Genomic DNA, 24,636 nt, shown 5'->3' with positions numbered 1-24,636 from the left:
TGGCGTGGGCGGGGGAGGAAAGCCTGCAGGCCCGCCCCCCCGTTCCGCCCCCAACGCACCGGGCGGGCTGGCGACTGGTCCGACTGGCCGCGGGGGCGCACCCCATCGCCTCAAACCGGCCCGGGAAGAGCTGCTTGCAACTCGGGCGCTGGCGGGCCAACCTAGCCGCAGGTAACCGCGCCTCTCGACCGCTCACCGCCCAGTCACCGCCTATATGTGGCCCGCCACGATCGCCCTGCAATGGAGCGAGCCTGCCATCCTCCGTGATGGCGCTGGCGGAGCGGTACCTGCTCGACGCGCTCGCCTACCTTGAGGGCGCCCTAGGCTTCCTGGCCTTCGTGCTGCTCATGCTGGTGGGCTCGCCCTATGGGCGCTACGCGTCGCAGCGCTCGGCCTGGCGGCTAGCTGCACCCACCGCCTGGGTGGTGCAGGAGCTGCCCTCGCTGGTCGTGCCCTTCTTCGTGTGCGTCCGCACGGCGGCCGAGCGCCTCCGCCACTGGCCCAACCGCGTCCTCCTGGGCATGTTCTTCGTCCACTACATACAACGGTAACAGCCGGCGGTCCCGCGCCCTTCTCTGCGCCCCCGACCCGGCTCCCTCTGCTCGCGCCCGGCTCTCCCTTTTTTCCTGTGTCCCTGGCACTCCTTTCCACCCACCCGCCCCCCGTCCCGGGCCGGGCTCCCTGTCCCTACGCCCCCAGCCGGCTCCTTCCGCCTGTTTCTACATACCTACCCCCCCAACACACACACGCACGCACGCACACGCACCCCATACACACACCCACGACCCCTTCCCCCAGTTTGCTGCTCTTTCCTTGCGTGTGCCCCAGGCTCCCTCTGCGACAGTCCCCTCCATTCTCACCTGTCCTACCTCCCCGTAGTCCTTGGTGCCAACTCACTGCGCTCCCACCAGCGCCGAGGCATCCCCTCCCTGAGGGACCCCCACTCCCCACTGCCTGGTGTCCTCTCCCTACACCTCTAGGCCCTGCTTCTTTACCCTGCCACAGGGAGCTAGCTTGGAAATATTGGTCTGGAAAAGGGGTGAAACGTTAGAGAACTTTACAGGTGGCGGGGGTGGGGGAGATAGAAGAGACTTGTGTAGGTGAAAAGGGGCCACATGCTAACCCGACTAGCTGCGGGAAGGCCTGTGTGGAGGGGAGGGCTTGCAAACTCAGAGACCTAAAGTCACCACAAAGGATGGTCTGAAATTAAAACTTTTACTAAATAAAAACAGGCTATACTGGTGTCTTCCCTAACAAAGATCAACTTTAATCTTGACTAGCTTATTGTCTTTTTGGATCTGTCATAACGTACCTTTGGAGTGTCCAGGTAACTTCGCTTTTTCGAGACCCTTCAGGGCACAACTAATGCACCAGGACAAAGACCACCAATTTCCTCGTTGTTGTGATCAAGTTAATTATTGACTTAACTATCAACCTGCCTGTGTAAAAGAAGCGTGTGTCTTGTCATTTTACTTTTTGTCCAATCCTTTTTCACCCGCCTCCCTGATCTATGACCATTGGATTTCATGTAACCCACTTACCTCTCCTCCTTTGATTGTAATGTATAAAAGCAAGATGAAAAACTGCCATTTCTCTGGAACATTATCACAATCCGTTTGGCTCAAATAAACTCACAAAAATTCTTTACAGGTTTGAATATTTCTTACATTAACACTTGTTTGAAAATTTCAACCTAGAAAGTGTTAGCTATACAATAATCCTGGGCTTTATTGAAGACCAGAGCGTCTGGCCAAAGGTAAACACCCACTAACCCCCCAGCAACGTTTCTGGCTCCTTTCTCCCTTTTCCATTTGGTATCCTTGTCAGTGGGACTGTTTTCTCCTGGGTAGGTGATTGCCTGGAAAGCTGCTTTCCTGGAAGGACTTTGTAAATCCCCCTGTATAGTACTCGGGGGCAGAAATTGGTCACTTCTGAGACTTTCACCTCCAAATTATGCACAGGACCAAGGATTAGGGTAATAGCTTTCCAAGCAGTGACTTTAGACACAGATAGAGAACTTCCAACTCTTGGTTTTTGTGAAGAATTTTAGTGGCTGTGTCTGAGATCTTCAGGTTCTTCTGATAAGCTGAGCTCTCCAGCTCTTAGGCTTTGGCTTTTACACGGCTAAACCAAAAGGCTGAACAAAAGCTGGAAATCAAAATGTAAAATTTTTGATTCAGACTTCAGAAGGCTGCACAATTAAAAATAACGTTTTCTACATCAATAGAGCTGGGCTCACTTATTCTGTGAATGCGGGCAGGTTATTGAAGCTCTCTGATTTGGTCCCACCTTACAACACCCACTGCATAGAGAGGTAGGAAGAAGTCAGCATGCTTGTATCTCTGTGTGTGTCTGTCTAGGAACTTCTCTTCTGTGTGGTTAATTAGGACACAGGAGTCCTTCCTGGTGCAGTGTGTTGTCATCTGCTTTTATGCAGGCACTTTAAGTAGGCAGAGTTCATATTCAACAAAGCCTGTCTGAGTCCTGTTCCCTAATATTCCAAGAGTATTTCATTAAACAAAGTTTCTGTCAGCCTGTTGGATTTTTTTATAATATGGTTGAACATTACCAAATTTGTGGGTGCAGTTTGAATATCAGTAGAACTCTCGTGTCTATATATACTTTGCCATACATATATCAGACCTGTGTTTGTCCATATGTCCGGTTCTCTAGTGGCTAAAAGCAGTCGCTGGAGTCAATTTGCCAGGTGTTACTAATTCCCATCACTTGGGACCCGAGATGAATTACTAAATTGCTTTCCAGTGGGTTTCCCCATCTATAAAACACAGTGATGATGCCAGCTTATGGGATTGACATTAAACAAAGGCAACTCCATAAAATGCTTTCATTGTGTTGGCAAATTTGAATGCTAAATACATGATAAATAATACCATTTTAGATTGTCATGCAAGTGGGCAGATCCTTCCCTATACTCTGTGTCTTTCATGCATGCTGCTGCCAGCTTTGAGTGCCAATAAAATTTTTTTTGAAGACATGGCATTGGGAAAGAAGAGAGCACTTTAGAGAGCTTTGTTTGAAAGCCTGGCTAACCTTTTGAACTTAAGTTATGATGTTTAATCCATTTTATGCTTACTCTAGTGAAGTAAAGAATGCAGCCTCCCAAAAGGCCAACGTCATTTCTAGAATTTTATACAAGACTGTTGGACTAGAGATTGCTGGGACTGCAAACTCTGGTGCCTAGACTAGTAGCTTTAGAAACTCTGCCCTGAGGATTTGCCTACTCAGGTGTAGTTTTGAAATCCCCTTCCCTAATTCACCCAGCTCCCTAATCTATGACCAACAGATTTCATGTAACCCCAGTGGGTTATTTTTTATTTTTTAAGTTGCACATCTCACTTTACACATAGCCTGTGTGGTTTCAGGATATTGAATTTTTCCAAATAGAAAAGATAAACATTTTCCATTCTACCCTAGCAACTAATTTATTAAACAGTCATCTGACCTAAGTTGGTGAGCATTTAGAAGAGAATAAAAGCACCAGCTGCATTTAGCACTTATTACAAGGCATGCAGCTGAGCTGGGAAACACTTAATGGAGTCCCTCATTTGTACAGAGCAATGCAAGTGATATTGGCCTGAATAAGAGAGGAGATTGTATGAATGAAGCCAGAATCTGGCTAAAGGCAAGAGAAGTATTAATCGGGATGTGCTCCAGAAAGAGACTGACCAGGCCCAATTGGTGGCAACTTACAGAGCTTGGCAGATGTTTGGGGGGTGGAGTGGAGGGGGGGGGCAGTGTGAACTCTGAAGAGGGAGGCTAGGCCCTGACCTCAGTGAGTTTTAGCCTCTCCAGGGGGTGGGGAGTACTAAAGCCAGATGGAGGGGCTCCCTAAGGTCAATGGGAAAGGGTATTTGTGTACAGGAGAGGGGACACTTGAACATCTTTCTTCATCCAGCAAATATTTACTGAGGATTAAGCTGTGTGTCCAGCATATTGGGGTTATAGAGACAAGATCAGCCTTTAAGGAATGGAAGACAGATTATAGAGAATCTGAGAGATCTTTTTGGCTGAAGAGCCAGGGATGGAAGGGAAGTCCTGAATGGAAAGAGGGAACAGCTGTGTGAAAGAACGTGCCATAGCCCTGATCTCTTTCCTGATAGGTGGCAAAGGTCATCTGTGGGAACATTTTATCCATGACAAGGAAATCCCACTCAAGCATGTGGTGTCTTTACTATGACAGGTTGGGATCCACAGAGGGAGAATATTGAATGACCCCAGATTTCAGGCTTTCAAATACCCACAAGGCCTCTTCTTCCTGACAACCACCCTAGGTCTTAGCAGACCCCCATCATCAGATGTGTCTCATATTCCCCATTGCCTTGCAGACACAAAAATGTGCAAATTTCCACAAGTAATTAAAAAAACATGGTGAGAGGGAGTCTGCTTACATGGAACAGAAAATAAAATGGAAAAATTGTAACATGATGGAGAACAAATGCTGATTTCTGTCCATAGCCAACCTCTTGAGTGAGAAAATTGAAATGCTTTGTAGCTCCATGGAACCTGGCTATTGTATAACCTATCAACAGAAAATGGATTTATATAATACATTACCTAAATAAACTACCTTTAAGTCCAAGTACTTAATAGTTACTCTTAAAGATAATTTCCATTGTAAAGGATTTTCAACTTCAGTCTGACTTAATTCCTTTTCTCAAAGAGGAGGAATGCTCATTCCCTGCAGTTCCTAGATGAAGACAACCTGTGAGAAAAGGCTTTTGAAAACCCAGACCTGCTGTAACAGACACTCTGGACCCTAGACCCTGGGTCTTGACAGGTGCTAAGTATGTCAGTCTAGCACGTGTGCTGCCTTTTTTACTATCTGAGCCTGATTCACAGTCCCTAAGCAACTCTTCACTGTGAGAGACTGCTCTAGAGCCACTCTGATCCTTGAACTGCAGTCTAACTAGATGAAAAGTCAGATAAAAGCCATGCCTGGAAGACACTTTCTCCACTCCCATTCTGGCTCCTAATTGGTCTAAGTCAGTGGTTGCCAAACTCATTAGTCAACAGAGCCAAATATCAAGAGTACAATGATTGAAATTTCTTTTGAGAGCCAATTTTTTTTAACTTAAACTTCTTCTAACGCCACTTCTTCAAAATGGACTCGCCCAGGCCGTGGTATTTTGTGGAAGAGCCACACTCAAGGGGTCAAAGAGCTGCATGTGGCCCACAAGCTGGTTTGCTGACCAGGGGTCTGAGTCAAAGGAAAATCTGACAACAGCTACATGGATTTCCAAAGCAAAGTAAAACTAAAGGGAATAACATAAAAGGAGAAAGTCTGAAAACTGCTGAGGGGAAGCAGAATGTTCCCTTCTGGAAGGCATGCTGCAATTAGATGTCTGGCTACTGAAGACCGGGCTCTTGTGTCTTCAGAGCCAGGAGTGCTTGGTCCACCTGAGGATACTCAGGCTTGGGGAAGGACAGGATGGAGAAGAGGACCTTCTCTCCCTCCTGGAGTTCTGAAGGCATAGGCATCATTGCCCGAACCTGTCTTTTCTCCTCCTGACATTGGCTGTGGCATCAGGGTCACTGCTGTCCTCTTCAAGAGCAGAAATTAAGAAAGCAATAGAATAGACCTGTGTCATTCTTCTTAAGGCCATTTCGGGCCATGGCCACTTTTCTGACATTCACATGAGACCAAAGAGAAGTGATTCTTCTACCAAGGTCCTTCATGAATATCTTTCCCAGGGTACATGCTGGGGCTCTGTGTAACACTGTCTTAGATGCATGTTCTCCACCTCCAGCACAAATGCCCCAGACTGCAGCATCTATCTGAAAGCCAAGTGCAGGGTCTTGTACAAGAACATTTTTCTAAGGAAGTATAAGTGATGGCTCCAGACTATAACTGTTTTTTTTTTAATTTTTAATTTTTTAAATTAAATTATCTGTGTACATATACCATTGCGCCCCCCCTCCCATACATGCCCTCCCTCCCCAGAGTTTTGTGTCCATTGGTTGTACTTATATGCATGTATACAAGTCCTTTGGTTGATCTCTTATCTATAACTGTTTTAACACATTGCGGACAGATCCCGAGAATTCTTGCTTTATATTACACAGTGTTTTACAATGATCATACTTTAAAAAGATATTAGCTTATAAGAACATGTAATAAATAACTTCGAAATGCAATGGGTATTTAATTTTAAAGCTTGCCTTTAACATTTATGTAAAACGTTTTTTGTACTCTTTCAATAGAAACTTATCTGGTCATTGGATAAAGCTAGCAATAAAACTATTGGTCTGAAATGTACTAATCTAGACTCAGGATTGGCAACATTTTTATTTATTTTTTTTAAGAAAAGGGTTAAATAGTGCATATTGAAACTTTATGGGCCAACAGACAAAATAGGGGATATTGTGTAGGTATTTATAACAGGAGAAAACAAATTTTCACAAATATTTTATTAACACAATTTAAAATACAATAATATCTCAGTGCAGTTTTTGTCATGCAGCTGTAATGAGAAGGAAGGACTTATTCCTTTGGTGGGGGATGACATTTCCCATTCTTGGGCTTCAGTGTTAGTATTTTCCAAAGTCTGTTGTAAGTGTCCACCTTTTAATGCTAATTAGCACCTCTTAGTGCTAATCTGCAGTGAAATTTTATCTTGGAGAATGGCTTTCCACACTGGCATTGCCAAATATTGATATCAGTCCATGAGTTTATTATTTTAATTGAGCATGCTCATTCCTTGAGAGCCATTTATCAAATTCTTTTAGATTTTCTCAATATTTGCCTTTTAGTGTGTCATTGCTTGTAGATTAGTATCTTCCAATTGAATATTAGGTGTCAACTCAATTACACAGTTAAATTATTTTCTAAATATAGAAATCAAGGTTCAAAAAACTACTTTGATTCTAGAAATTATATCCACTGCAAATTTCTGTAAGAATGGAGACAGCCCCTCTTCTTTTAACTTCAACAGCATAAAAAGTATATAAAGCAGTTTGACATGGCTTGCCATTCAAACCATGTCAATTATCATTGAAATGACTTACACACAGTATAAGTTTTGCATTTAAGTGATGTTTTGTCTTACAGTGTAAGGTTGAATTCACTAAGAAACATCATCAAATCTGCAGCAAAAACTAATTTCCAAAGCCCTTCAAAACTCAATAATAATGAGTGTATAAGCCCTGGAGAGAATGTAAAATTCTCTGTTGACCCTAATGGTTCAATCACATGACATAGATTGTTCTGGAAAGTACAGGGAGTAGCATTAAACACCTACATCTTAACAAGTTTTATAAATTTGTAATGGGTCCATTTTTCTGTTCCATACATTTTTACTATCAAGCTGTAACAGTAGATTCTACTTTGGGTTGTATAGAATTCGTGTTTTCTCAATTTCTTTGGAAATACTCTTGTTTCCAGTTGTTCCACAGAGACTATTTTAAGAGCCTCGTACCTCAATCAAGTCAACCTTGGCATTGACTCCTTAAATAAACAACTGAGCAGTATCAGTGACATCCATGGACTCAACAAAAGCCGAGGAATTCTGCTCATTCAATCTTGTGCCTTGTTTTTTAATCTTTATTGTTTATATTATTACAGATGTGTCTCTTTCCCCCCCCATATCTCCCCTCCATCCGGTTCCCACTCCACTGTCCTCGTCCATAGGTGTGAGATTTTTGTCCAATCTCTTCCCAAACTCCCACACCTCATTCCCCCCAGCCTTGTTTTTTAATTGACTATTGGCATTGCTCCTGATGCCCCAACTCCTCAAGCAGCTGCTCTCACGGAAAAGCTAGTGCTGCAAGTTTGTATTATCTAGGCATGTTCCTTTGGCTGTTGTTGCAGCCAATTAATTCCCCATGGGGGTATGGCTTCCCTTGCTTGCCTAACTTGGTAACTTCCTGTGGTTGTGGCCTCATTTTCATTTCTTTTGTAAAGAAATTCTGTGTTGAGATTCTGTTTTAAACTTTCTTCATTTTTCTGACCTTTCCTGTGAGTTGGAGATACTCTGATGAGTGTGTGGTCTGGTAATGCCAACCTCTATGCTTTTGGCATAACTGGCATGTCATTGCATAACAAAGATTGCTTTGCCACCTCTAGTAATATCCACACTCCATCTTTCCTTCAGGACATGAACAATTAGTTCACTTGTCTTGACATGGATATCACTGATACTAAAATAAATGTATCAAACAAGGATACCCATAGCACTCGAAACACTGTGTCATGGTAATTTACAGTGCACCAAGCAGCCATGCAGAGGATTGAAATCACCACATACAGGCTCTATCACAACCACTCAAGTTTGCAAGTGTAACTGCAGAGCAGCTGCAGAAAGTATGTACACAGGTGACCAGACCTGTTCCAATACCACTTTATTTACGGACACTGAAACTTGAATTTCATGTAATTTCCATATGTCATAAAATATTCTTTTGATTTTTCTCCCTACTACTTAAAACTGTAAAAGTCATTCTTAGCTCACAGTCTGTACAAAAACAGGTGGCAGTGCTGACAATCTAGAGTCAGATTACTACGCAGCACAAGACATGAGTGTCAGGAGGAAAGGAGTGTGAGGGAAAAACAAGAGAGGTTTGGGTTTCACCTTTACAAGGTGCCAGCCAGTGTTTGCTGCATTCAGAATTCAGCCCTGTACTTGAAACTGAATTGGGAGGACTATCAAATGTTAGCCACCCTATACATGATTCTGACGTCCTGGAGGGAAACACTACTGCCTTTGCAGAATGTTTCATCAGAGTCACTTCTTTAACACTTCATTTATCTATACTTTTGAAACATACATCCTCTTTTCTTCATAAATTTGTAATTTCTTGTCCTTATTCTTTTTTCTCTTTAAACTTAGTGTGCACCTAAGCCAGCATGATATAACAGAAAAACATGATCTTTGAATTCCCCAGATTAACACGTTTGGCCAGTCACTAGCTCTGTGATCTGAAACAGATTACTTAACCATTCCAAGTCTTGATTTCATTCTCTGTGGAATATGTATAAAGTCTCTGCTATGCAGATAGCTGGGAGGCCTTATGGTGCTTAGTAGATGAGAGAGAGCCATTTGCGATGGTGACCGATAAAATGCTCAGACTAGGACGAGCTATGGGTTTTCAAATAGTAGAGGTTTTGAGAGCCTCTTGAAAACCTCAGTTTTCTATAACTCCTCATCAGTTTCACCTTTATAATGAGAATCCTGAGTTTGTGCATTATGGTGTACATTATTGAAAGATGGTTAGTTTTTTTTCCTCTTTTTTCAAAAATATATTTTTTGTTGATTTCAGAGAGGAAGGGAGAGGGGGAGAGAGAGAGAAACATCAGTGATGAGAGAGAAGCATTGATTGGCTGCCTCCTACACGCCCCCCCCCCCCCCCCACTGGGGATCGAGCCCACAACCCCGGGCATGTGCCCTTGACCAGAATCAAACCCAGGACCCTTTGGTCTGCAGGCCGATGCTCTATCCACTGAACCAGCTAGGGCAAAGATGGTTAATTTTTTTTAATCTATAAGTTGTACCTTTAACAGATAGAATAAATCAGTATGTGTTACTGAGAATAATTTATGTACAAGGAAGTGATATTAAAGCCCCAAGGCACTTAAAATAGAATTCCAGAAATACTTTATTGTTGTTCTTTTTTATGTTTCTGTTTCTTGTTTCCTCAGGTCCTTGATTTTCCCATTTCTGATCCGAGGAGGGAAGCCTACACCATTGTACTCATGTGTAATTGCATTCATATTCTGTACCTATAATGGCTACTTGCAAAGCAGATACTTAAGCCAATTTGCAGTGTATACTGATGACTGGATCACTGACCCACGATTCCTAACAGGTGAGTGACCTTAGTCATGCATTCCACCTTGCCAATCATACTTCATTGTTCATGTTCCAGTTATTTGCAGTGAGAAAGCCCACACTTTCCACACTTCTTGGGAGAGCAAAAAGTCAGATGGTTCATGACCTAGCTGCTGGGGTGGGTGAAGAGGGTAAGGGCGAGGGGGGGGGGGGGGGGGGGGGGCGGGGAGGGGCTGAGACTGGAGTGCTAGGGGCAGAATCAGGCTGTCCTAGTGTCTCAGCAACGGGAGATGATGCAGATGCACATCTCAGACACCAAAAGTTCAAATATCTGTGCTTTTTTGAGCAAGAAAGGAGAGAAAGAAACATTGATGTGAGAGATTGGCTGCCTCCCATGTATCAAACCCACAACCTGGGTATGTGCCCTGACTCAGAATTGAACCCAACACTTTTTGGTGCACAAATCAGACGACACTCCAACCTCCTGACACACACCGACCAGGGCACAAATACCTGTTCTTAAGACAAACATAAATATAGCAATAAGGTTCAGCAGCTTGAACAGCCAGAACACTGAGGAAACTTGGGCACTAATTGTTCACCTTATCTAAGATAGCCGTGCACCTCCTACAGTTAATTGTAACACATTCATATGTAACTTGCCCCTATAACCCCTCCTAAGAGATATGAGATTAAATCTCAAATTCTCAAGCTGCCCCACAGTCCTTCATCCTAAACTCCATAAAGTTACCTTTTGCTTGGCTTTTTCCCTATATAAATCTGTAATGATAGAGAAAACTAACATTTGTTGTTAACAAAGTACTTTTACATTTCTCAGTCAGAGTTTTTTCTGTGAATTAAAATTTTATTCCCAGGGCAGTGCCCTGGTCATATCTGAATTCTTTTATTAGGAGGGAGCTGCCTCCTCATCTATCAAAAGAAGGATGGGGGAGAGCCGAAACCGGTTTGGCTCAATGGATAGAGCGTTGGCTTGGGGACTGAAAGGTCCCTGGTTCGATTCCAGTCAAGGGCAAGTACCTTGGTTGTGGGCATATCCCCAGTAGGGGGTATGCAAGAGGCAGCTGATCGATGACTCTCTCTCATCGATGTTTCTAACTCTCTATCTCTTTCCCTTCTTCTCTGTACAAAATCAATAAAATATATATTAAAAAAAAAAAAGAAGGATGGGAAGGAAGTGTTTCAGTATCCTTTTCTTACGCCACAAATCCATGTCTCCGGGAAACACTAAATTATATTGTTTGTACACTATCCCAAATATCTTCTTGATTACCTGCCTTTAGACAACCCAATTTTCTTCTGCCCCAACCATTAAACGCAGGAGAGAGAACAGGCCTGGCCATCAGCCAGGAGCTGCACATGTATGTGTCTTATGCTTCCCCAACACGCTGAGAAGAGTAGAAAGGAAATCCTTTCACAGGAGAGAGGGAGAATCCGTGGGTTAAGCTCCTGGCCCGCCATCTAAATTGAGTAAATAGCAGAGCAAGGGTTTAAACCTGCTCACCACACTGATTTCCCAAAAGTAGCGAGCGGAGGGTTTTAGTTTTTAATCTAAGAGATAAGGGTTTTAATGCTTATTTGTGATTCTCACAGGAATCATTATTTGAATAATTTTGATGAACAACAACAAAACAAAAGAATCATTTTGGTCTGTGAATATAATTGTCATTTAAAGGAGACAGACCATATCACCTGCAGATGCTTTGGAAGCTGTTTAAAATTTAAGACACTGATAAATTGTACACAGACCTATTGGCTTCTTTACAATTGAAGAGAAGTAATCAAAAATGAAAAGAAAATAATAGGGAAACAAACTAACTCTTTTTTTGCATTTTATTTCATAGAGCTCAGTTTTGTAAGGAGACTAACAAGAAATTGCATAAATAATTAATTGATTACATTTAAGATACTTACCATGAAGAGGTAAGCAAATAATAATGATAATATCTTAACAAAAGATTTTCCAGAGCAGTAAAAGTCATTGATCTAAAAGAGTTTTTACAAAAATTTTCAAGATTCCCCAGATATGGAATCAAATGTTTAGCTTAGATGGACCCCAATCTAGACAGCAAAGGAAGCTTGTCTCTTTGAAGAAGAATAAAGTAAGCATGGAATTTTGAGAACATGATACTTTCTGGGACCTCAAATTGGGGGCCATATCACCTAGCAGTGATATACTGAAATGAAAAAAAAAATTAAAAAATGTGGTGAATCAGCTGTAAATTTACGAATTCACTAAATGAGTTATATTACAAAATCTGGTAGGAACTGTTACAAGCATGCCAAACTCACGGTTGGCAGACCACAAGTTTAACATGCCTGGAAGACAGCAGCTTACAGTGGCAAAATCAGAAGGACATTTTGAGACCCTTACCATAAACCAAAGTGCTTTAAAGTCCCTGTTCTAATTGTGAAAAACTAATACCATCATGATGACTGATGAGTAATTCCTAATGTTACTTTAAGCATACTTTTTTTTTCATATTGAATGGAATACCACCATAAAGCAACATCTGCCTTTCACGTTTTTGAAGTATCTTAGAACAGTCAAGTTAACTCTTTTTTTTTTTTTAAATCAAATCAAGTTATTTCTTTCATAAAACACTATTTTAGCATTTTGCATTTTCATTTTGGCATTAATTGATGTGATGCTAATAAGTCTCCTGTGAGGATAGCCCTCTGAAGACTTTTAAGAATTGGAGGAAAAGCATTCTGAAAGCTATGAGGTGTCCACATGCGTGCCGTGGCAGTGGAAGATTTGTTGGGAGCTGAGGCAGGTGAGCAGACCTAGGAATACTGACTGATAAGTGAGCAGGAAATCAGCAGTGTTGGAAGCCATGGATATGTATGAAAATGTTCAAATGAGGTTATAAAAAAGGAAGCGAGAAGGACCAGAGATTAGCTCCTGGGAACCAGCTAACCAACCTCCGGGGACCTGTGTGCATCACAATGAGGCACATGCTAAGATGTCACTTTACTTCTCTGCCGCATGGAGGAGGCAGCCATGCTTCACTGCTGTTACCACCATAATTAATACTTCTAATCATCCCAGTCATTCTAAAAACATAGGTTGTGGCCATCATGTCAAAATATTTTGACTAGATCAGATAATTAATCTTATTAGAAAAACAAAGCCCTATGAGCATACCTGAGAACAGTAATTATCTTTCTAAATAAAGGACCATATTATGATTTTTACTGTCAGTTATGGCTTATATGTTATATTAATAATGATAATTTGAAGGAGTACAGTGATATTGCTTTTTCAGGTCTGGGTTCATAAATTTTGTAGTTTATCAACCGTAACACACTCATGTGTTTTTTTCCTTCAGGTTTTGTCTTATGGCTGGTAGGCATGCTGATAAACATTCACTCAGATCACATCCTGAGGAATCTCAGGCAACCAGGGGAGACTGGATACAAAATCCCAAGGGGTATGTACTGAAAGTGGAGAATTCATCCTAAAATTGCATTGCTATTCTATGGTGCCTTGCTATTCTAATTTTGCCAGATCTAGTAACTAATGTATAGTATGTATTAGCTGTAGTTTTTAATATGAGTCATTATTATTCATAGCAGTCACTATTGCTTCTCCTGCCTAGAGGGCTTCCACCCCAATAACTGTTTTATTAAAATGATAAATTCTGGCCAACTGAATGGTTATTAACCATATAGGAAAGTCTAGTTATTTCTGTTTGGAAAGAGAAAATATGAGGAAGAATTTAAGTTTACAAAGGGTGTCTAATCATTTTTTAAAATATTACATAATAGATACCTTGACTGACCCTCTGAAAACAATTAAAAATGTTAAGTGAAATTTGTGGCAGGAGTCTGGCTAGGAGTTCAAGTTTCTTCACCTATGAAATGGAGATCATAAAATCTACTTTTTTGGGTTAACTAAAAGCCATTATTATTGCTCATAACATATGAAGGATTAATTAAATTAATAAGAAAAAGTCAACCAAACCACTAGATACTTAACACCAATAAAAACCTATCTACCCTTTTTCATCTTATTTTCAGCTTCTTCCTGATACAATTTAAATATATCAAATTATCTTAGTTCATATTCTTAAATTGTACTTCTTTGTACTTCTTTGCTCCATGCTTTGCTTTCACTGGATGAAATTTTTTAAAAGTCATTTTAAATGTATGAATGTGGTGTCAGGAAGGGAGTCATCATCAGAGAGCAAAATCTAAGTGAGTCCTAGTGTCCAAAGTACACACATCAGAATCTGTGGCCGTTGCTGCCTTCATGCTGCTTTGCAGCCCAAATTAGTGCCATTTGGAGGGTCTGAAAAACCTCAAGCCGTGAATTAGGATCCATGTCGTTCTGGTGGGTGGTACCCTCATACATGGGCCAGGCACACAGAAGGGTCCTGCCGTCAGCTCAGGCCTCAGAGAGCCCCACAGACCACAGAGCACACTCCAAGGCTGCAGAGCCAATGAAGAAATCTGGCACAATTAAACGTGAGAGACTTCAGATCTTAGAGTTAATAGAAACAGATTATATACTGAATACTTAAATGTTTAAAAAATAAAAAAGGAGCCGAGACCGGTTTGGCTCAGTGGATAGAGCGTCGGCTTGGGGACTGAAAGGTCCAGGGTTCAATTCCGGTCAAGGGCATGTGCCTTGGTTGCGGGCATATCCCCGATGGGGGGTGTGCGGGAGGCAGCTGATCGATGACTCTCTCATCATCATCGATGTTTCTAACTCTCTGTCTCTCTCCCTTCCTCTCTGTACAAAAGCAATAAAATATATTTTTTAAAAATAAAATAAAATAAAATAAAAAAGGATTGAAGTTATGAGTAAAAATGTGTGTATATACACTATATATAAAGGACTAGCAAATATAAGTTATAAGTCAATAGAGCTTTTAAAACAGGAATCAAGTAGGTAAGACTAAAAATTCAATGGAGCTGGAAAGCACACTTACATACCTGGAAACCATACAAGGAGAATAGCAACATAAGGAACAAATGACAAAAAAAAAAAACTTACAAATATCAAATTACTTAAACTGGGGCCCTGTAGAGTATGCAGCTCTGGCCGCAGGGCCTTTGCTTCTTCTGCCTAGAGGGCTTCCACCCCAATAACTGCAGCCCAACCCTCCCAGAAAGTCTGGGATCAAAATTCACCTACCCAAGGAGGCCTGTTCCCAGCCAGTCTGTTACCATGACCTCCCTCTTCCCCCAGCTAAACTTCTGAGCCCTCTTACCCTGCTCTGCTCCCTACAGAACTCCAGACTGTGCTTTCCTTGTTTAGTACACTGAAATTTAACATTCCAGATGTGGGGGGTGGGATCTTATCCACAGTTTGTTTTAAATTTCTAAACCAGGGTCTGGCCATAACGTAGACTTAATGAATCAGTAAAGTTTTGATGAGTGATTAAACCAGTGAGTGAGTGAGTGAGTGAGTGAATGAATCTGTCCTTGAAAATTAATATTTTCTTTAATTTTTAGTCTAGAGTTCTATACAGATCCATTTTATTAAACTAATTCATTAATTGTTCTGTATTCTCTGTCCTTGCTCAGGTTTTATCAGTTTGATCCATTAATTAATGAAGTGATATATATTAAAGTATATGAAAACTAGAGCATTTTTTTTCTCAGCTAAAAAGATAGATAGTTACTACTAGAATTTGTGATATGAAATAGTAAAATTAGTAATGTTGGAAGTGTTTCATTGATTAAAATTCTGTAAAAGTTATATTTTCCCCATAGTTGAATTTATGTTCTCCGAAGTGGTATTTACTGTTCTCTCTTAAGTCAGTATTTCCTTTTTGGTCAATGCAAGCTGGGTCTGTGCTTTCTTCTAGGAGGCTTATTTGAATACGTAAGTGCAGCCAACTACTTTGGAGAATTGGTTGAGTGGTGTGGCTATGGCCTGGCCACCTGGTCCGTTCAAGGAGGGGCTTTCGCTCTGTTCACCTTTTGTATTTTATTCACCAGAGCACAACAACATCATCAGTAAGTTTTAAAACATTTTTAACAATTTTAATTTGTTCTCTGACTTACTATACCAGTTTTTAGGTTAGATTTTTGAAATGTTAATATTAATTTGAATTGCCAAATCCCAGTTTATACCATGCGGTGTCTAAAAAACACAAAATCATGGAAATATCTGAAGACTAATCCAGCTATAAGGAATCATTGGTTACATATTAGCATTATCATTTTTTCCACCCTGTTCTGAGGCTCTGAATTTATACTGCTGGACTCTGGACTTGATGGTCAAGTTAAATGTCAAGCAGGACATTTGGGATCTGACCTGGAACTCACTGATTACAAGGAGGAATGCTGACTGTGCAGTAATGGGAGCGCAGAAGGCCTGCAGCTGGAGGGAAGGTTCAGCATCCTCCCCCACAGAGCCTGTTCACACCTAGGTTCCTCATGGACTATGGACTCTGTGCATCCCCCCCACCCCCCCACACACATACACATCACCTTCAGATTCTTCCTTCAGGACCAGAAGGATTCATACTCTAAACAGGCTTGACTGAAATAATATGTCAGTACTTTAGACTAAATATACATTACAACGTCCTAAAAATGAACAAAACAGCTAGATTTCATTCATCAATAATGATGACAATAGCCAGCTAATCTCAGCCCAACTTGAGGTCCTATGTTTCTGGAAATCTGTGCTCTACCCCCTTCCACCTCCACCTCCTCTTTTTAACTACCTTCTCCTGGCTCCAAGATGCTGCTCCCAGATATTTGTTATGTTAATTTTTTAGAAGTGAATATTGGCTGATTTCTAATGATAAAAACAAATAAGATTATGCTGATATTTTAAGAAACTGGATTAGGGGAGGATTGAAAAAGAGCATGCCAGGCCAATTGTTAGGCTCATTCCTCAAATGAAAATGAAACAGGAAAATCCCTTTCAGTATTGGAATATGTAACATACAGAAATAGAAAATACATAATTTCATTTTATAAAATACATAATTTCATTTTCTTTGCTTCATGAAGATTCATGAATTGAAAGGGCTCTTTGCCATTTGTTTGGTGTTTAAATTAATGTTGGTGTAAACCAATTTTAATTGCTGAGTAATCAATCAATTCAGTGTAGTGGAAGTATGTTTACAAATGTTGGATTTACAAACTGGAAGTATGTTTACAAATGTTGGATTTACAAACAGTACAAAATGAAAGCTGTTCTTTTTTCCCCCCCTAGTAATCCAGTGAACCCAACTAATTAGCCCATCTGATAAACTGATTTCAAAAGAAAACAGTCCACAGAGCTATTTCTACATCAAAGCAGCATTTTGTTATATTAATTTCTGTCTGTAACAGAAGTATTTAATTCATAAATTATTATCTTGATCATTGAGTGCTAGGTTGGACACACATTGGGTCAGCTGTGCCAAGTGTCCTCTATCAGGACACTAATTCCGATTTGAGGGCAACATTTCAAGGAATTTTAAGGAGACTTGTTTTCACATGACTTCCTTCCCGTCTGCCTTGGGCAATCGTGCTTGCTTATGCAGTGGACCAGAGCGCAGGCTGCCCATACTTCTGCAGCTGTGAGGTGATAGAGTGAATACATATGTAAACCTGTCATGTCTCAAAGCTGCACCTTGGACCCCAGCCAGGGAGGATAGCCTTTGAGCAGGGGCTTTGTTGAAATAAAAAACATACTTACCTATTTGTTAAGTTTAATGTCACTTCATTGTAAATTCAGTGTGTCTTTTAGACACTGATAGTGTGATGATTACAAATATGTTAACAGCCCCATTTATCACACTTAAATATTATACAAAGAGCAGGACTTGCGAGACCTTGCAAAGTGTTTGTTCAGCTATCACCAACCTATCTCTACTAGAGAAAGACTTCCACAAGAGAAATTAGGAACAGGAAACTGTTTGTGAGCCAGAAAAATAGTAACAGCTTTGAAGAATTACCTCAGAATTAGCTTAACCTAAATTAGATGAAGTGGGTAGTCCTGGGAGGTCCTGTGTGTGTGTGTGTGTTATAATTTCACTTTCAACCAGAAGGCACATTAGTTCAGGCACCATAATCACAAAATCAAGACAAAAAATTAGCATCCAACCCTGTTCCGTTTACATGAGTTGAGAGCTTTTTTATTCTAGAGATATAATAGAAATGTGAGTGGAGCTGAAACTGGTTTGGCTCAGCGGTAGAGCGTCAGTCTGCGGACTGAAAGGTCCCACGTTTGATTCTGTTCAAGGGCATGTATGTTGGTTGCGGGCACATCCCTGGTAGGGAGTGTGCAAGAGGCAGCTGGTCCATGTTTCTCTCTCATCGATGATGTTTCTAACTCTCTATCTCTCTCCTTTCCTCTCTGTAAAAAAATCAATAAAATATATTTTAAAAAAAGAAAAGAAATATGAGTGGAAAAAAAATAGAAATCATGCTGCTTATTCCCCTTTTAAGAATATTTATGCATATACCCTTAATCATAAATCTTCAAATATAATTTTTGAGGTGGATTTGTGATCTTAGTGATGAAGTAATTGGGGAAATTTTCCTCTAATCATTTAACAAGCTATATTTTATTCCTATGAAATGGTTTCTATGAAGTTCATTTAACATATTTCTTGTTGGGTGAGAAAATTCTGCTCTGATCAAGGTTATTTTTGACAGCGGGTAGAATCCAGCCTACTGCATAGCACTTCATGGCAGGGCTATCACAGCCCTCTAACATCCTGCAGGCGTGTGGGTGTGCTGGCCTGCTTTTTCTATTTTAGGCTGTCCTTTGCTTCCATTCTTGTTCTTTTTAGGCTAGTGTGTCTCTCTTCAGTGGGCAGTTTCATCTCCTGCCTCTCCTAACACAGTGCCCAGTGCTGTTGATTTATGGGGAAGCTGTTAGAAACTTGTTCATGGTCCGTGTTTTATCAATAAGTCCGAAGCAGGCTGTCTTAGTCTGTTCAGGCTGCTATAACAAAACACCATAAACAGGGTACCTCATAAATAGCAAACATTTCTTTCTCACAATTCTAAAGGCTGAAAGTCTGAGGTCAGGGTGCCAGCATGGTCAGGTTCTGGCAAAGGGCTTCTTCTGGATTTCAGACAGTACCTTCTTGCTGTGTCCTCACATGGCAGAAGGAACAAGGAGCTTTTGGAGGGCCCCTTTTATCAGGACACTAATCCCACCATGTGCCTCCAGCCTCACTTCCCAAAATCTTCATCTCCTAATACCATCACCTTAGGTTTTAACATACGGATTTTGGGGGGTACACATTCAGACAGTTGCATAGGCCTATAAAAAATGTCAGTGATTAATGAGTAAATATATGTATAATGCACTTGTGCACTCTTTGCACTGCTGTTGTGTGTGGCCATATCTGCCATAAACATTCTTGTCTGCAGCACATCACTGAGCTGGAAAAGGCTGTTGTTGCTACACTTGATCCACAGGTCCATTGCCCAGCTCCTCGGGACTTTGCTCATTACATGTCCTTTTGGGTGTACAGAATAGCATCTGAAATTAAACATGGTATTCTCCCATAATTCTCTATTTGTGGTTTACAGTGCTAAACCTCACCAAAATCTAAATTTCATAGGACTTCACTCACTCACTTTGTTTGCTGTTATCATATGTTGCTGTCATGTTAACAAATAACTAATTGTTTTCCATCATAAGTTTTAATCTGTTTAGAATTCTTTTGAGCTCATGGAAACTCCATTTTTCTATTTCTTCATCGTGTCAAATTATTTAAAATTTTTATTCTGTCTACTTAGTTTCTATCCTTCTCAACTAGGTGTTACCCTAACATGAAGGAATGTGTCTTTGTTGATATAATTTATATCAGAATGGAAAAGACCTGTTTGTTCAGAATGCAGGGCCCAATGATGAATGAGCCCATGTTGTATTTTCCCAGGTCTGTTTCAGAGTTGCCAGCTTGGGTGCCCCTTCATACCAGACTCTGGGTATGAAGCAGTAGTTTTCTCCTGGGGATTGGAAAAAACTACCAGTCACCAGAAAATAATTAAGATATAACTACTGGATTTCTCTCCTCTTCCCCAGTCTGCACACTTCCTAGGTCTGGAAAGATGTCTCCTCCGTATTCTAATCAGCACCTTTATCACAAATCAGTAGTTTTTCTTGCCAATATAAGGGTGGGTTATGTGAGTCACTTCTTTTGAATCATACTTTATAATCACATATATCTAATTGTTCATAATATAGATAAAATCAACCAATGTATCTGAAATGCCAAAGTTTTTATTACTATTAAAAACTTTATGCCTTGGTGATAAAAAAAATATTGTTCCTTTTGCTAGCATGTATTATATTTTTAAGTGACAAAATTATTTCCTTTTTTAATGTATTTTTTTTTTTTATTGTAGGTGGTACCTTGAGAAATTTGAAGATTATCCAAAATCCAGGAAAACTCTAATTCCATTTTTGATTTAAGTCCATTGTCAGTGTAATTATCTTCAACTTGATGCTTTTTTAAATAATGTTTCTCTAGAGATTATATAAATGAATTATTTCTCTGTCATTTTCCTGCTACTTCATCTTTTTCAAGATTTGCCCTAGGAATTGTTTTCCTAGTTAAAAAAAAAAAAAAAAAAAAAAAAGAGCTACCTAATAACTTACCAGTCAAACTGAAATGCAGCTTGAAGTATTCTACTTGAAGTATACCAGGGTAGGGCTCTGGAGCTCTGAGTAATGGATGCTGACCATTTCTCTGATTTTGGACTTTTCGTTATGTCTAGCTGAATGTGCACAAGACCAGAATGTACATACCATCTTTGAAGACCTTTATGGACCAAAACCTTCCATTAGCCCTTGTACAATCCCATAGAACAGTTTTGACAAGGTCAAAGGCAATATTGTGCCTTCTCCCCATAGAGGCATGATCTGTCTGCTGGGTCCCTCTCATCCCACTGGGTACCCACAGTATAGACAGGGACTCGGGGAGATGCATGGCCTCTCCCTATTGGGTGCTGTGCAGGCAGAGAACTTGGGGATGGAGAAAGGAGATGTCTGAGGCCTGGACAAAAGGCACCTGCTGCTGCTCCAGCCTGGCCCACCAGGTGACTGCGCTGGCAGAGCACGATGCTGGGATATTTATAAGGAACAAGCTCCTCTCTCCCCCACAGAGGGACTTTGTGGAGGTGTGAGGGTGGGAGTAGGCAGGTGCAGCAGGGCAGTTGGACCTCCTGCACATCCCAGTCTCGGGTCACTTGCTGTAAACCAGCATTATTCCCTGGTGTGAGGTACTTTTTCTTTTTTTTCTTTTTTTCCCAAGTTCCAGATGTGTGTGTGTGTGTGTGTGTGTGTGTGTGTGTGTGTGTGTATATATATATATATATATTTTTTTTTTTTTTTTGAGAGGGAGATAGAAAAACATTGATGAGAAAAAAAAAAAAAAAAAAAAAGCCAGAAAATAATTGATGTAAGAGAAAATGATCACCTGCCTCCTACACATACCCTGACCTGGGATCGAGCCCACAACCATGGCATGTGCACTAATGGGATCAAACCAGTGATCTTTTGATGCATGGAGCCACACTCAACCAACTGAGCCACACTGGCCAGGCCTAGAACTACTATAGAAATTTTGAAGGCACTTTTTTAAAAGTACATCTCAGCATTGCAAAATGACACCTTGAAGCAGACTTTCTTGCTTAAGATGCATTTGAAGGTTCACGAATATAAATGGCAGTAAGAGAAAATGCACTATTTGCCAGCCGGCATGGCTCAGTGGTTGAGCATAGACCTATGAACCAGGAGGTTATAGTTCAGTTCCCAGTCAGGGTATATGCCGAGTTAGGAGCTTGATCCCCAGTGTGGGATGTGCAAGAGGCAGCCTGTCAATGATTCTCTCATCATTGATGTTTCTCTCTCCCTCTGCCTCTCCCTTACTCTCTGAAATATATATATATATATATATATATCTCAATGCACGAAATTAGAGCACGGGTGGGGGGGGTGGAGGATGATGTTCCTCAGCCCAGCCTGCACCCTCTCCAGTCTGGGACCCTTGAGGGATGTCTGGGATCGGGCCTAAACAGGCAGTCGGACATCCCTCTCACAATCCAGGACTGCTGGCTCCTAACTGCTCGCCTGCCTGCCTTCCTGATTGCTCCTAACCACTTCTGCCTGCCAGCCTGATCACCCCCTAACCACTCCCATGCCAGCCTGATTGATGTCCAACTGCTCCCCTGCCAGCCTGTTTGCCCCAACTTCCCTCCTCTTCTGGCCTGGCCACCCCTAACTGCCCTCCCCTGCAGGGTTGATCGCCTCCAACTGCCCTCCCTTGCAGGCTGGTTTGGATCTTTGACCACATGGGGGCAGCCATATTGTGTATTGGAGTGATGGTCAATCTGCATATTACTCTTTTATTAGATAGGATAGAGGCCTGGTGCATGGGTGGGGGCCAGCTCGTTTGCCCTGAAGGGTGTCCCATATCAAGGTTAGGGTTCCCTTGGGGCGTGGGGCAGCTCATTTGCCCTGAAGGGTGTCCTATATCAAGGTTAGGGTTCCCTTGGGGCGTGGGGCAGCCTGAGCAAGGGGCCTATGTTGGTTTGCAGGCTAGCCATGCCCCCGGTGACCCAAGCGGAGGTTTGGTATTGGGATTTATTTACCTTTTATATTATAATTGAAACTTTGTAGCCTGGAACAGAGCCAAGCCTTCTGCTAGCTTTGTGGCCAGCAGCCATTTCTTTTGGGGTTTATGTATCTTCTATAATTGAAACTTTGTAGCCTTGAGTGGAGGCCTGGACGGGCCAGGACAGGCAGAAGCTTGGCTTCTTCCATTGCCTGGGAAACCCAAGCTTCCCTCCTCTCTGTGGCTGTAGCCATCTTGGTTGAGTTTATTTGCATACTTACTCTGAGTGGCTGGTGAGTGTAGCTGAGTGATGGTTAATTTGTATATTATTCTTTTATTAGGTAGGATTTTAAATGTACTACTGGGCCAGGTATTTGAAAGAAATCTCCTACTAGAAAGCTGTTCAATCTCTGTGAAAATCTAATGAACTCTTGGTAAAGGTCCTCTCCCTTGTCCCGTGGAGCAGTGTTGCCTCAGTTGCTGCCACATTTGCAGAGGTGAAAACCAAAAGAGAAATGGAAAAGGAGAGACTGTTCACTTATGATCTGCTGACAGTGCTAGGTTCAGGAGTCCTCCAGACACACCTGAAGTGGTGTCTTGTCAGCTTACTGCTGCCCCCCATCTCTCCAGACCCCTAAAGTCCCATCAGCTCTCCCACCCTTCTCCTGGCTCACCTACCAAGTAGGGCCTCCCTCCCTCATGAATTTTCATGTAGAAACTCTGTTCTCCGTGGGCTTTTGGAGTCTCTTAGGGGTTTAGAATTACACAGAAATCCTCCTGATGCAGCTGTGCTTCATTTTCACTAAAATCAAAATTTTTTTGCAGGGAAATTTTATTATTAAATGAACTTTGGCTCCTTTTCAGACCAAATAATTACTTGAAACCATTATCAAATAAATATTTGATATCTCAGGAAAACTCAAACAGTTGAGCCACTCTTGATGGATTCGAGTCCCTGTGTTTTAGAAGGCACACCTGGGCAGAAGATGTGTCCAGAGCCAGAGAAGCTCCCTGTAAGGGTTACTTCTAAGTTCTGCCGTTTGATTGGAATGGTCCACGTGTGCAGAAAGTTGGCTTAAATCAAGATCTGATGCAGAATTTCTGCTTTCCCAGCACACATTGGGTGGATGATTAACATGGAAACAAATCCTGTTCTATCTTGCTCTGTCCTTCATTTCCTTACAGCTTAGGAAATCTTCAGTCTTTCTGTTAATTATACTAATTAAGGAGATTAATAAAATTACTGTCAAAAGTCCCATCGTTTTTGTTAGTCTTTATTGACATTTCTTCACTCTAGAAGTTCATACAATAACATTTTTAGCCCTGAAAACTTCCCACATACATTAGCATTTCATAACATCAGTATTATTATCTACATCAATAAGGCCATGTATCATTCTTTCTATAAATTCTATGCATTTCTGTTAAAGTTATTTTTAGATAATTGATATTTTGCTTATTGTGAATAAGAATGTATCCCTTAATGTTTTTTTTTTATAACTAAGGATAAATTAACAGACTTCAATAGCTTTGACTTATTCTAGTTATTGGATAAATTAATAAGCTATTGAAGTTTGTTAATTTGTCATATCTAGCCATGCTTCTGAAATTACTTGATAAGCTCTCAACTTTTTTGTTGTTATTGTTATTCTACAATATGTTCCCCAGCTTTGCAGTCATATCATTTGAAAATATCTTTTTATAAATATTTTTTATTTTTAGAAAAGAGAGAGAAACATCGATGTGACAGTGAAACATTGATTGGCTGCCTCTTCCATGCCCCCCTAACGGGGATTAGCTGATAACCTGGGCATGTGCCATGACGGTGGAATCAAACCCATAACCTTTTGGTGCATTGGATGATGCCCAACCAACTGATCCACACTGTTCAGGGCATCATTTGAAGCTATTTTGTTTTTGTTTGTTTAAATTAGCAAGAAATTTAAGAACAGTTTTGATAATAGAGGTGATTGTCAGGATTCTCGTGTCATTTTAACAGGAATGCCTTTTTTTTTTTTTTTTGAGATTACCATTTTAAGCATTCTTTTCTTTTTATACAAGGTTATTTTCTATATTAGCCCTTGGGACTATGTCTTTGCTTTAAAAAAAAAAATCTATTTTCAGATTTTCAAATGTGTTGTATCAGAAATGAGAAAGGGGGTTTGCCAGCAGATGTAGAGGAGATAGCAAACTAGAACTTGTCCTTGTTGACACTCTAATCTTGTGGGTTATTCACTAGATGTTCTCCAAGGTTTTTTGTTGTTTTACTCTAAATTACCTTTTATTAAGGTATTTTCCTTATT

At 40.9% G+C, this 24,636-nt stretch overlaps 1 protein-coding gene across 1 annotated transcript; it reads left to right on the top strand.

Moving 5' to 3' along the window:
• The first annotated feature begins 57 nt into the window (after window positions 1-57).
• Window positions 58-20,278, top strand: SRD5A1 (steroid 5 alpha-reductase 1). Its single transcript, XM_036409388.2, has 5 exons — window positions 58-547; window positions 9,656-9,822; window positions 13,136-13,237; window positions 15,623-15,773; window positions 20,124-20,278. The coding sequence occupies exons 1-5, from the start codon at window positions 267-269 to the stop codon at window positions 20,188-20,190; spliced, it is 768 nt and encodes a 255-aa protein (XP_036265281.1). The 5' UTR covers window positions 58-266; the 3' UTR covers window positions 20,191-20,278.
• The last annotated feature ends 4,358 nt before the right edge of the window (window positions 20,279-24,636 follow it).

This window comes from Pipistrellus kuhlii, unplaced genomic scaffold (genome assembly GCF_014108245.1).
Source record: "Pipistrellus kuhlii isolate mPipKuh1 unplaced genomic scaffold, mPipKuh1.p scaffold_m20_p_4, whole genome shotgun sequence".
NCBI classification, from domain to species: Eukaryota; Metazoa; Chordata; class Mammalia; order Chiroptera; family Vespertilionidae; genus Pipistrellus; species Pipistrellus kuhlii.
Note: the sequence above shows the minus strand (reverse complement) of the source record. Positions and strands in the feature narration are given on the sequence as shown.

Bases quoted from the DNA above. Each gene is read 5' to 3' on its own strand.
- SRD5A1 (XM_036409388.2), top strand. From the start codon at position 267: ATGGCGCTGGCGGAGCGGTACCTGCTCGACGCGCTCGCCTACCTTGAG. The intron at 548-9,655 runs GTAACAGCCGGC...TTGTTTCCTCAG, and splicing joins TTCGTCCACTACATACAACG to GTCCTTGATTTTCCCATTTC. The intron at 15,774-20,123 runs GTAAGTTTTAAA...TTTTTATTGTAG, and splicing joins AGAGCACAACAACATCATCA to GTGGTACCTTGAGAAATTTG.